Consider the following 13,295-nt stretch of genomic DNA (forward strand, 5'->3'; position numbering starts at 1 on the left):
TTTCATTCAAAACCATCAATATGTTAAACTTATTTCAAAACAAAACTCACTTAACGAGATACGACCAAGCTCGATCCTCGATGGGATTATCTTGAAAGAAGGGGTTAGGGGCAAGTCTGTGCAGTAGGGAGATCAATTTTGGATGGATTTGGAGTGTTGCAATTTGGGAATGCCGGAGAAAGGGGAGGGGTGGGTGGCGAGACTTGCATGAATGGCATTTTAGTGGCTTATGAAAGCACTGATGTATCTCAAGTTTCATATTTTATTTTTATTATTATTACTATCCTCTCCGACAACTGCTGAGATGCCTTTTTAAAAAAAAATTATTTTATTTTAGAATTAAAAAAGATAATAGGTCGTTGTGTTCCACAAAAATAAGATCTATTATCTGATTTTTCTTTAAATTTTAATTTTCTTTAATATGAAAAACTGTGAATTTATCATATTATCCTCATTTAATTAATAATTTGAATTCTTAATGTTTGCATTAACCAATGACATTTTATAGTATTTTGAATGTTTTACCATTCTCTGCCGTTTGCTTTAGATATATAGAAGATTATTATTGTTAGGCTTATTTACTATAGTGCCCCTTTGAAACTTCAGTCAAATCTCACTTTGCCCCCCCAAACTTAAAATGACCCACTTTCATCCCTTAACCGAGGTTTGGTAACCTACTTTGCTCCCTATCGTCAACTCCATCTAAAACTCGGTTAACTTTGATAACGTGGCAGAGGTGTTTTTGTAATTTCGTACACATGGATCATCACCCACCAATTAGATGAGTGATGTGGCAAGTGGAGCCCACCTCCACATAAAAAAAATTAAATATTCTAATAATGAAAAATAACTAAAAATTGAATTAAAAAATTCAAATAATTAAAAACCCTACCCGATACATAATCCAACCCCCTCCCACCCATATCCCACCATCTCTCCCCCTACGTTTCTGTCCACACAACACAACCCATATATGAATTTGGATTTGTTTTTGTTAGGTGTATCTGAATCGGATTCGCTTGATTTTTGGGGCTCCTATGGGCTTGAAAGTGCTAATATGTGAGAGAGAGAGAGAGAGAGAGAGAGAGAGAGAGAGAGAGAGAGAGAGAGAGGCATGGGGTTGGGGAAGGTGGCTAGATTTCAAACAACCCAAATTTGAAGTTGGATGTTAAGGTTGGTTGGAGATTGAGAGAGGGAGGCTTGTGATGGTGGTAGGGTTCGGATTTAGGGCTGGATGTTGCGGTGAGTTCGATGTTCTTTATCATTGAATCTGCAACCAACAAAAAAAAATGAACTAAAAAATTTAATTTAAAAACAAAAACAAAAGCAACAGAGAGATGAAGATAGTATTGAATGTTGGGTGGAAGATCAATGAGAAGAGGGCTAAGATGGTTGTTGGGTTATATATTGAACTTGGGATGGTGGAGAAATTGGAGGAGCTACTTGTAGATTTAATGGAGACCAATCAAGTCTCAGAAGTTTTGTTGCTGGGGTTGGCTATGGGTAAGGATTAATGGTGGATAGGGGGTAGGGGAGGATGGTCGTGGGTGGGAGGATTAGGGCCGCTGGGGTGATGGGTAAAGTTTTTAATTATGTGAAAATATTTTTTTTCTTATTTGTTTTAACTTTTAATTATTAGAATATTTAATTATATTTTTATCCATGTGAGAAGGTGAGCTCCACTTGCCATGTCACTCACCTAATAGGTGGATGATGATTCATGTGTACGAAATTACAAAAATACCTCTACCACGTCATCAAAGTTAACAGACTTTTAGATGGAGTTGACCGTATGGGTAAAGTGGGTCACCAAACCTCGGTCAATGGATGAAAGTGAATCATCTTAAGTTTAGTGGGGGGCAAAATGGGATTTGACAGAAATTTCAAGGGGCACTACAGTAAATAAGTCTTAGGATAAATTACTCAAATGGTCCTCAAACTTGTACTCGATTTACATTTTAGTTCCTCAATTAATTTATTAGTCCAAATTGATCCTATCGTTACATTCTGTCAATGTTGATGTTAAATATGAGGACAAATTGGTCATTTCGTACGTTAAAAATAAAATAAAATAAAAACTCTCTCTCTCTCTCTCTCTCTCTCTCTATTCCCCCATGGCCACCACCCTCAAGCTCCAACCCCAAACCCATCCAACAACCACCCTCCACCCCAGGCCTCATGAACCCAAAACCCTAGCTCTCCCCCACCCTCCACCCAAGCCAGCAACTATAGAAAAAGAAAAGAAAAAAATCTTCCACAAACCTTATCCCAACGAACCTAGACCCCAACTCAACAACCACCCAAACCCTCTCCCCCTCCCAACGAACCCAATCACTTTTTTGCCTACTTCTTTTTGCCTCTGTTGATCCTCTTCAGCTCCACCACCATTTTCGCCATTGCCCACCTCCTCAGGAGCTTTCCTATTCCTCTGCGTCTCTTCAATATAGCCAACTGTTATCAAAATCGAAATACCTGCAATAGGCCAAAGAGCAGAAGTAGTGAGTCTATGGCAATCAGAAAATTTAAAGATCGCAAGTAACCAAAGGCTCCTATGTATGCAATCCATTCAGCGTCAACAAAGCTCTTCCCTCTCAGATCAAGCTCCTCTACGCTGTGTTTGAATAATCTACACCATATGCCCACAACCCATTTCAATTCCATGTGCAAGTAATCAACTAGATTAGACATGAGTTTCTCGGGAAACAAACAGAAGAAGAAAAAAAAGGTGAGAAATGTACTCGAGCAAGGAAGGGAAGAGGAACGCAGTAATTGGAGAGGTCTGTGGGAAATGGGGGAGAAGAAATCGAAGGGAGGGGGTTTGGGTCTCATGATTTTTTTTTTCTTCAATTATTTTCTAATTTTGTATTTATTTTAATCCTATTTTATTTGTTAATTATGAAAAGTCGTATTTATCCTAAAATTTGGTTAAATTTAACAAAAAATTAGACGGTAGGACCAAATGGGTGATTAAAATAGAGTTTATGTACCATTTGGATTAATAATTTAATTGAGGAACCAAAATGTAAATCGAGTACAAATTTGAGGACTATTTGGTAATTTATCCTAAGCCTTAGGTGTACATAGAACCCCCATTTTCCGTTTAATTAATTAAACATTTAAAATAAAAATAAAACCAACTGCAAACAGAGGAGAACGGGAATTACAGTGCAAATCCATGGAACCAAAGGAAGCCTGAGAAGTCTTGTTCTGCTGATTTTCTGCTGATTTATAAACTGAAGCAAACATGGCTTTGGTTGATGTCACCAAATCTTGCCTCGATTCCATTAGCCAGGTAAATGCTTTTTATTTATTTATGAGTTTTCAATTGAATGATGTTGGTTTTGTGAATTTTGATACGAAATGGATCTATCGCCTGCAAATATATGCTGTTTAGGGTTTACTTTTTCCTGCGCTTGGAAATAATGAGTTTGCAAATTACTGCATTGATCAGTCTGAAACTGAGTTTTTCAACTGCAATTTAGTTATCTGAGCCTAACTGGGATTTCTTTTTATAGAAATAAGGGATTGCAGCTTGAATTTAGGGTTACAAATCCTAAATATTGGCTGAATTATTGGGTGTTATATAAAAACAGTGTTCATCCTCTCTAGTTGTTAAAATCCTAGTCCTTGACCAATCAGCTGATTTTTCAGTATGACTTATTAGTGATATTTATTTTAGAATACAAAATTACAAATGCTCACGTTGATACTCGACTTCTTATATGAAAATCCTTGTAAAAAATGACATCTTGAAAGTTAAATGAAAAATTGGCCGGGAGTAGGTTGGATTCTGCCCAAGAATCTGCAATTCTGCTATCTTAAACCCATTTGAATCCATACATTGCACCACCCCCAATTTTTTCTCTCAAACCCTAGTGCCGCACCCTCTCTCTCAAACCCTCAGTCTTTCAATGCAGCAAGGGGGGAGGTGGTCACTACCCCTCCTTCCCACTACCCCACCCACCCCAACCCACCCCCAACCCCCCGCGCGGGATACCTCTTTCAATTTCCATCTTCCTCTTCATTCCGTCTATGCTATCATCCATCTTCCATCTTCCTCTTCGTTCCGTCTATGTTATCATCCATCTTCCATCTTCCTCTTCATTCCATCTCTGTTATCTTCCCTTCTTTTTATTTTTAATTTCCCAGCTCCCTATAAATTCCTCCCTCCTTATATGGCTTCTTCAAGGACTCTATCTCCCTATGGGATCTGTCGACCCCAATGGGCTGCCGCGATTAATCCCAAACACTATTTTTCTTGTCCCCTTCAGAAGATGTGTGGAGCTCTTGCTCGGGTGCTTGCACCACCTCCTTCCATTCTTGGGTTGTTACCACCTCCTTCCTTGCTTAGGATGTTGGTTTCTTTGGCTTTGGGAAGTGTTTTCCCAGGTTTGTTCTTGGATTGGCTGTTGTTTCCCTCTTGGTGCTTTGATGGTTTCATTTTTGTAGGAGTTGTTGAGTCTTTTGATGGTCGGTTTATGTATTGCGAGGGATTTTCAGATTTGTAGTTTTTGTATTTGTTTTGTGTTTTTTGGTGTGTTTGCAGTTCTTTTACTCATCATTAGTCCTCGTGGCGATGCCTCGGTCTTCATGGAAGCAGTGGTACTTTGGCGTTTGGTGGTGTTTCTGCTTTTGGTTGGCTCTGGCTTTATGCCAGTTTTGTACTCTGACTTTATGTCAGTTTTGGGCTCTGGCTTTATGCCAGTTGTAGACTTTATGCCTATTTGAGTTTTATTTCTAGTGGGCTCTTACTGTTGCATTTGTTTGGATTCATTTTTATGAGTTCCACTATCTTGTAATTGGCATTGCCTTTCTATCAATGAAACTTGATTCCGACTGAAAAAAAACTCATTTGAATCCTTCCTCTATATAGAATCATACTTGAGTTTTAGATAATAGGGGTGCCTATGGAATTAGTTTAAGGCTAATATAACTGCATTGTGCAATTTGACCTGCATATGTTTGCGATTTTTAAATTGATTGTTCTGTAACAACTAGACATGTTAATATTCAGTTGAAATTATTATGTATATTTGCCTTATTAGACTATTCATTTCTTCATCTTCTCTTTTTAGATATCGGAGCACATTGAAGGTTCTGTTCTTTACTTAGATGCTGGGTCTACACAGAGTTTCCAATTCATGGGAGCATTTCCTTTGTTACTGAACCATGGAGTCCGTGCTGTTTGTAGTTTGGAAAACATGTGTTCTCTTGATACGGTAAATTGGTTTTTTCAGGCATAATTTGATCTATGTTGTTTCATTCATCTTGTAAAACGTGGAAACAACATTGACATTCTTTTTGGACAGAGAGACCATATTACATAACAAGTGTAGTAAATTATCTTTTTTTGTTTTTTGAAGTAAAAAACTTTCTTTTGATGGTCATGGTACACCAATTTTTGGCCTCCATTTGTTTCATGTAAAATCTCTGTATTGATGGAAATTATTCCGTATGTCGATTCATGAAGTAAAATGGAGAACTTTGTCCATCCCTTTTTATTTAACTTCAATTACTGTGAAGCTGTTGATTAAACTTTAATTCTTGTTTACTATCTTGAGCCCCTTTAGTGTAGTCATTGAGAAAATAATTTTATTCCATTAGATGTTTCGGCCTTGCTGCAGCTATACCAGTCACCCAACAGTAGTGCAACCAGAATGATTGGGCAAAAACAAAAAGAATAGTATGTCAGTATATAATTTCCATGATGCACCAAACTTCTTGTCCTCTTTTTGTTATAATATGCTTCTAGGACGCAGATGAACATTCTATTTAATTCTGTATCTATGATCCTTTTTTTTCTTCAACTGTTTGTATCCCTTCTTTTTCTAGGTGGTTGATTGGAATGCAAATTCTGATCCTGGAAGGAAAGTCGTGGTGATCACATCTCGTCTACTAAGTGATGCACATCGATATATTTTACGTTGTCTGAGCACACATCAAGCTGTCCGCTGTTGTACTGTATTCACATCTATTTCAGAGGTGCTTCTTTGGAGTTACTGCTTTTGGATGGGGTTTATAATGTTCGCTTTTTTCATCTTATAATCAATTTTTCTCTTGCTATGCATGTTGCTGTATGTCTTATTGAATGCTTTACTGATTGCAGGTAGCTCATTCAGCATATGCTGATTCACCTCTGGGGACAGATGCATTTCATGAATATGAATCCTTGCTTGTCCAAGATTACGAGGAGCTTGTTAGGAAGGGTAAGGAAAATTCCAGACAGACAGAAGGTAGCAATTTAAAGGATGAGATAAAGTTGGAAGATGAAGGATGGTCACGACTTGCGTCCAGTGAAGAGGACCTATCTCGGCCCAAAGCTAGTTCAAGAGCAGGAGATTTCATTGAAGAGAATCCGATAGCTGATACAGAAGATGTAGGGAAAAAACTGGTTGTTTCTGTGCATCACTTCCCCATGATTTTGTGTCCTTTTTCACCAAGAGTCTTTGTTTTACCTTCAGAGGGATCAGTTGGTGAAGCATACTTATCAGTTGAACATGAGGATGCCCTTAGTCCCGGGTTGCCTCCCTTAAGTACTGGATTGCCTTCTGATGGTGATGATATTCCTCCTGGGGCAACGCTTACAGCAAATTTTCTTTACCATCTTGCTGCAAAGGTGCTATACATACTACCCTTTCCCCATATTCAATTTTAGTTTATTTCCTTCATTTCTTAAGTTTCTATATATTTGATTGTCTTCTGAAGTCTAGATTGCACTTATATTACCAAAGAGTTAAACGATAGCTTACAGCTTACAATGTTGTAAATATTGAACCATCCAAAACCCTTGTATTAATGTAATCTGAGAATATAAAAACTTCAATTAGCCAACATTTCTAGATGTTCATTTTCCATGATATAGATATCACTTTAAATGCCAACAATGATTGTTACCAAAACCTGCAGTTCTATATCTTTTGAAAGTGTATTTCATCTGTGTAGTATTATAATAGCAACATGTGAAGTATATAAAGTAAAAACAAGAACAATACAAAATAGGTTGACAATTTGCGCTATTTTATTTTAGTGTGTGTGTACCCCAAGGGTTAATTTGATATGGTGTCAGTGCAGATTGCTTTAGTTGTTTACCCTGACTGTGGTTTGTTTCACTTAATTATGCAGATGGACTTGAGGACGGAAATATTTTCACTTGGTGATCTCTCAAAAACTGTGGGGAAAGTTATGACAGACATGTCAAGTCTTTATGATGTAGGTCGCCGTAAACGATCAGCAGGGCTGTTACTTGTTGACCGTACACTTGATCTTCTTACTCCATGCTGTCATGGAGATTCACTTGTTGATTGTATGTTTTCATCCTTGCCCCGTAGGGAAAAAGCAACATCCTTTACCCACCTAAAAAGCTCACAGACCCAACTCAAGCATAGCCCTTCTAACCTGGAACGGGCTTCTCTTGATGTTCAGATACCGCTTGCCAAAATTCTAAGGGAAGAAGATTGCAATACAGATCACTTTCGCCTTTTAGAAAACATTGAAGCTTTTCTATGTGGGTTGGATTCTGGAAACTCTGCTTCTCAAGTTTTAGATTTGATTAATCTAAAGAACAAAATTCATAATGAGAAGCCCCTTCAGTTCGAAAATGAGCTTTTTAGTGGGTCTTTTGTTTCAACTGAAAATTTTCGGGGAACACCATACTTGGAAGCTATACTAGATAGGAGAACAAAAGATGGGACCATTCTTGTGAAGAAGTGGCTTCAAGAAGCTCTTCGCCGCGAAAAAATAACTGTGAATGTGAAATCACGTCCTGGTTTTGCTACAAAATCAGAGTTGCAACCCATGGTCAAAGCACTGGCTAAAACCCAGTCATCTTTACTGAGAAACAAAGGAATTATTCAATTAGCAGCAGCTGCACTGGTTGCCCTTGACGAATCTAATTCAGCCAGATGGGAAGCATTTATCAGTGCAGAGAAAACATTAAATGTTGTAAGTGCTGGAGAAACAAGCCAGAGTCTTGCTGCTCAAATTGGTGATCTTATCAATAAGAGTGCTTTGGTGGGATTGCATGGACAGAAGAATGGAAAATTGGAGGCGTCACAAGGGTTGCTTTCTTTTCAGGATGCTTTGCTCCTTATGATTTCTGGATATATATTGGCTGGTGAGAATTTCCCAACATCTGGTTCTGAGGGCCCTTTTTCTTGGCAAGAGGAGCAATTGTTGAAGGATTCTATTGTTGAAGCAATTCTGGAAAACCCATCAATAGCAAAACTGAAGTTTCTTCATGGTCTAATGGATGAGCTTGAGACCAACTTAAGAAAGATCAAATCAGAGGAAAGTAAAGAAACGTCTTCAGATCAAATAGACATTGATGATTTCGATGACGATGAGTGGGGTAAATGGGGTGATGAAGATGTTGACAATAAAGATAACAGTAAAGAGCAAGTGTATGGTGACATGCAACTGAAGTTGGAGCTGCGTGACAGGGTCGATAACCTGTTCAAATTCCTTCACAAGCTATCCAGTTTGAAGATTCGGAACATACCATTGAAGGATGGGGCATTCTCTGCAGAAAATAATTTCAGTGGAGATCCATATGCAAGTAGAGGACTACTTTATAAGCTTCTAACAAGGATTTTGAGCAAGAATGACGTACCCGGTTTGGAGTATCACTCTTCTACTGTTGGGCAGCTTTTTAAAAGTGGGTTCAGAAGATTTGGCCTTGGGCAGGTGAGTTGCAGTTTCCAGATTTTGCTTCAGTAGCCCCATATATACTTAATAACCTTTTTCTGATTTTCTTCAGGCAAAACCAAGTTTAGCTGACCAAAATATCATCCTGGTTTTTGTTATCGGAGGAATCAATGGTGTCGAGGTCTGTATTTCTTAAACTATTTTACCTTTTTTTTGTTTTTCTTTCTTCGGTTCTTCTCATCGTATTTTAGCATGTGCACATGAAAACTTACTGTATTAGTTCCTTGAAAAGAAGCATGACCCTGGTGTTTTTTTGTGTGAAACAAGGTTCGTGAAGCTCAAGAGGCATTATCTGAAAGCGGAAGACCGGATATCGAATTGATTCTTGGTGGAACAACTCTCCTAACTCCCGACGACATGCTTGACTTATTGCTGGGGAAGTCTAGCTATTTCTGATTGTTTAGTCTGAAGAACGATTGGGAGAGTAAAATAGGTGAATCTGAAAGATTGTTGGGTTAATATTTCATCAGCAATATATATATATATATATATATATATATCTTTTTTTCCCCGCTTGGAATTACTGAATACTGAGCTATTATGCATGCTGCTTTTCGTGCATGTTTGGGGAAAGCTAAGATGGAAGTACTTCGAAATATCATTAAAAAGAAAAGAAAATTGAATACAAATTGATAGAAAATATTTTCCAGCTGGATTCATAAATTGGGAACACTCTGAAATTAGATATGAAGAATGAAACTTTTACTTGTGTATTTTTTAAAGTAACCAAATTTTGGATGTTTTAAAGACTTTTAGCCCTCTTCTTTTGTTAATTTTAATTTGAACCACTTGAGGGAGTTTCGAGCACCATGTTATATTTCAAAATTTTGAAAAAAAAGGTTAAAATTCTTTAGTGTATTAAAACAAATTGTAGCAATAATCCTTGATCTAAAATTCAAGTAGCATTTTAATTCCTCAAAACAATTTTTAGATTCAGTAGTCCTGATCCTGAAATTTGGTTTGTTTATCAGTTTCGTCAATTTCATTTCACATGTTTAAAATGTTATAAATAAATAACATATACCAATGGGGTGTTAGTTGAATTAGCCCAGAGTACCCATCGTGTGTATGAGTTTTCCCTCATCCCCTTCCTAATTTTGACAAACAAAAAGCAAAACAAAAAAGGAAATGAATAACATATGTTATAAAAAATATTGACATCAAATACAATTTGAAAATAAAATTTAAGGAGAAAAAGAGATAAAACTTCTGCCCAAAACCCCTAAATTTAACATTAATTTTGGTACTATTTACAAAATAGTATTTTGTTTTGCTTTGTTTTTTCGGGAATCTAGTGAAAAACCCAAAAGAAGCAACCTGCTGTCAAACAAACCCAAAATATTTTTAAAAAACAGAAAAACTCCTCATCTTTAGCATCAAAGATATGCAAGTCCTAGGCTAAAAAAAACATGTGAAGATTTTGTCTTTATTCCATTATAGTGAAGCAACAGTGTCAGTAGTGCAATGCAGTAGCCTATGTTAAGAAGTTCTGTTTGTTTGTGCATATGTTTGAGTGTCATTTGTCTTAGTGTGCATGTGAATTTGTTTGATTATGGTGTGTGCATGTGAAGTGTAAGGGATGTTGTAACAGTTCGCATGTGAAGGTGTGTGTGACAAGTGTGATATGTAAGTTCAAGAGATAGAAGAAGAGCTCTCCATCCTTAGCCAATAGTCCCCCGGTTGAACTGCTCATTCCCTAGCCACATGAATATTGTGGATTCTGCCATGTGGTCTAGTAAAACAATCCCCTGATTGGATTGTTTATGAGTTGGGGTTTCTTGAGCATGTGCATGGTGAGTGCTTTGCCAGATGTGATCATTGTTATGATGTTTGTGTTTGGGCCTAAAATTGACACACCCAAATTGAAAATGAGGCCTGAATAAGGCAAAAAATCAAAGCAATTTGGTCTTCGAGAACAGAAGTTAGAAGCCCAAAATCTAGAAAAGCCCAACCCAAAGCCCGAGCCTCACAGTTGTGATAAAAGGGAAGCCCAGAGACAGAAACAATCCCACGTGACATCTGGGATGAAGAAAAGTCAACAATGAATCATGAAAGAAGTGATTGAAAAGTTTATGTCATCAAACTGTTCAAAAAACCTGAAAAAATCAAGATCAAAATCCTCTTACATATATATATATATATATATTCAGAGATTTTTCTTCTATTCTACAGAGAGGGTAATTCTCCCAAAGAGATAAGCAAGCTACAAACTCAGAAAGAGATAAGCAGGAAAGCAGGGAGCTGTCCAGAAAAGAAATCAAACTAACCATCACGGATGAAATCTCACAAGGGGCAGTTGAAATTGAGAAAAGAGATTAGGTTCTTTTTCAAGAAAAACAGGGAAGTGATTGCCTATTTGAAAGCCTATCTGCCAAACTGATAAAATCCTACTTTCTTTCTTTCCATTTAAAAAAGAGAAAAAGGGGGGAGATATCTTTTGAAAAGATTTGCCGCCCATTATTTTATTTAATATTTTTACTATAAATACAAGGAGGAGTGAACAGGGTAAAGAAAAACAAAAAATTCATCATCCAATCAAACAAAGATCTTACACAAGGAAACCGTCAAATAGACAGCTCAAAATCAACCAACAAGCCCACTTGAATTTCAAGTGAAACCAGCTTCAGATCAGAATTCCCAAGGCCCAGACTTAAGAAGCAAGTCATTCAAAACGAGATTTCTCTCGTTACAAATTTGTTCAGCAAAAACCAAGACAGTAGAGCTTGAGCTTCCTCCAAACAAGGAAAACCTCAACAAAATTCACAGGCCTCTCTAGCCCACTGAAGCCCTCAAAAAATCCTCTTGCCGTGGATCGAGAAAACCATTCGCCCACTCAAAAGCTTCACAAAAGTATGAGGTACATTGAAGCTCTGCCAGAATCAACCTTTGGTATCGATTTATAGTTGAAACCTAGCAGTCAAAGTTGTCAACGGTCCATCCAAATTGCATTTCAAGATCGAACCTTCCATCTCGATGCGAAATGGAGTCCCAGCTGTCTCTTCATCTCTCTCTAGTATAAGCATTCATTGTTATATTTTTGTAAAAGCAGTTCCACCTAAAAAACAATTTAAATCCCATCAACCATTCTGACCAGGACAACCTCTTTATACTGAGATAAATTGTTAAAGTCCTCACCAGTCTGAGGCAGGAAAAGAACTTACTTGGGAGATATTCCTCACCCAAATTCACAATCGCTTGTTTGCAGAAATCAGTAACTTGGGACGCAAGTTATCCATTCCAAACTAAGCCTACTAGAATTTTTTACTAGTAGTGGCACGCTCACACACCAAAGAAAGCTGACTTGTTGACCAGTTTATGGTTCTCAAGGCAGTGGGGAACTTTGCCCTTCCATCATAGGAGTAAACGCAAAATGGGTGAACAGTTTGGACTGTGTTATTTTGCAATATATGCCTTGGATAGGGCATGGTTGCAGGAAAAAAATGATTTTGAAAAAGTAATTTGAGTTTCGAATTAAACGGTTAGTTTTAAAAGAGTTATAAATAGTACATGTAAGCCTTTACAGGGAAGTGGTTTTGAGTTATGAATCTTGGGAAGAAAGGAATTTATAAAATATTTAGTTTTATTCCTTGTGGAAATTGAAGTTGAGAATGAATCTAAATTTAATTGTTGGTTTTACTTGGACAATATCTGTATGTTTATGAATTGTGATCCTTTTTATTTGGAAGACTACGTGTGGCTTGATCTCTCTTTAAGGGTACGTAGGCAACCTGGGTTAACGTAAGTGCAGCAGCAAATTGATCTGTTTGATTTTTGTTTGATCTGTTCTAGTACATTGTATTAAATGATTGTTTATGAGGCCGGAGTCCCATTTTGTAATTTATGTATGCTACTACATTGTTTGTGCTGGCAGTTGGTTGTTATTCTGTTGTTTTTGACGGGTGAAAATTTTGTAGAGTCCATTTTCAGGGGAGACTACCGAATTTTCGGTAAGAGTCTCGGCCCCATTTTTCCTTAGTTTCGGAGAAGGAGACTATTTTAGTAAGTGGGTTCGTCATAGGTTAGTTGTGGGACGGGAAGCAAGGTTCGTCAAGGATTTCAAGGGGGAATCTGGGACAGGTCCTATCACTTGTTCATAGTAAAAATAAAAATGAATATAGAAAACACTTAGAAATTATTTTGAAAGAATTTATTGATAATGGTATAGTTATAAGTAAGAATAAAGTAGAGCTCGAAAAACAAGATATAGAATTTTTAGGTATGTATATTAAGTCATGAACTATACAGTTACAAGAACACATAGCTAAAAAAGTGTTAGAATTTTCAGATAAATTAGAAGATAAAAAGAAATTACAAGTATTTCTAGGATTATTAAATTATGCTAGAAGTTTTATCCTTGACTTAGGAAGAAAGATTGCAGCATTGCATAGTAAAACCAGTAAAACATATCAAAAATATTTTAATAGTTAAGATATTAAATTAGTTCAAAATATCAAATAAAACATAACTCAGCTTAAGCCTCTAGCATTACCATTAGATAATAATTATAAAATAGTTGAGACAGATGCATCATCAATAAGATGAGCATGAATTTTATATCAGAAGAAACATAAAGAAGAATCTAAATCATAAGA

General features: G+C 36.9%; 1 protein-coding gene across 1 annotated transcript; it reads left to right on the top strand.

The window, feature by feature from the left end:
• The first annotated feature begins 3,097 nt into the window (after positions 1-3,097).
• LOC103328317 (vesicle docking protein) lies at positions 3,098-9,366 on the top strand. The gene is made up of 7 exons (XM_008230706.3): positions 3,098-3,292; positions 5,076-5,219; positions 5,833-5,982; positions 6,107-6,616; positions 7,123-8,682; positions 8,756-8,824; positions 8,971-9,366. Exons 1-7 carry the CDS (start codon positions 3,245-3,247, stop codon positions 9,097-9,099), a joined length of 2,610 nt encoding a protein of 869 aa, XP_008228928.2. The 5' UTR covers positions 3,098-3,244; the 3' UTR covers positions 9,100-9,366.
• The last annotated feature ends 3,929 nt before the right edge of the window (positions 9,367-13,295 follow it).

This window comes from Prunus mume, linkage group LG4, assembly GCF_029339155.1.
Source record: "Prunus mume cultivar Tortuosa linkage group LG4, ASM2933915v1, whole genome shotgun sequence".
Classification (NCBI taxonomy): domain Eukaryota; kingdom Viridiplantae; phylum Streptophyta; class Magnoliopsida; order Rosales; family Rosaceae; genus Prunus; species Prunus mume.

Excerpts from the sequence above, each read along its gene's own strand:
- LOC103328317 (XM_008230706.3), top strand. The coding sequence starts at position 3,245 with ATGGCTTTGGTTGATGTCACCAAATCTTGCCTCGATTCCATTAGCCAG. Across the intron at positions 6,617-7,122 it reads TTTACCATCTTGCTGCAAAG|ATGGACTTGAGGACGGAAAT; the intron begins GTGCTATACATA and ends TTAATTATGCAG. Across the intron at positions 8,825-8,970 it reads GAGGAATCAATGGTGTCGAG|GTTCGTGAAGCTCAAGAGGC; the intron begins GTCTGTATTTCT and ends GTGTGAAACAAG.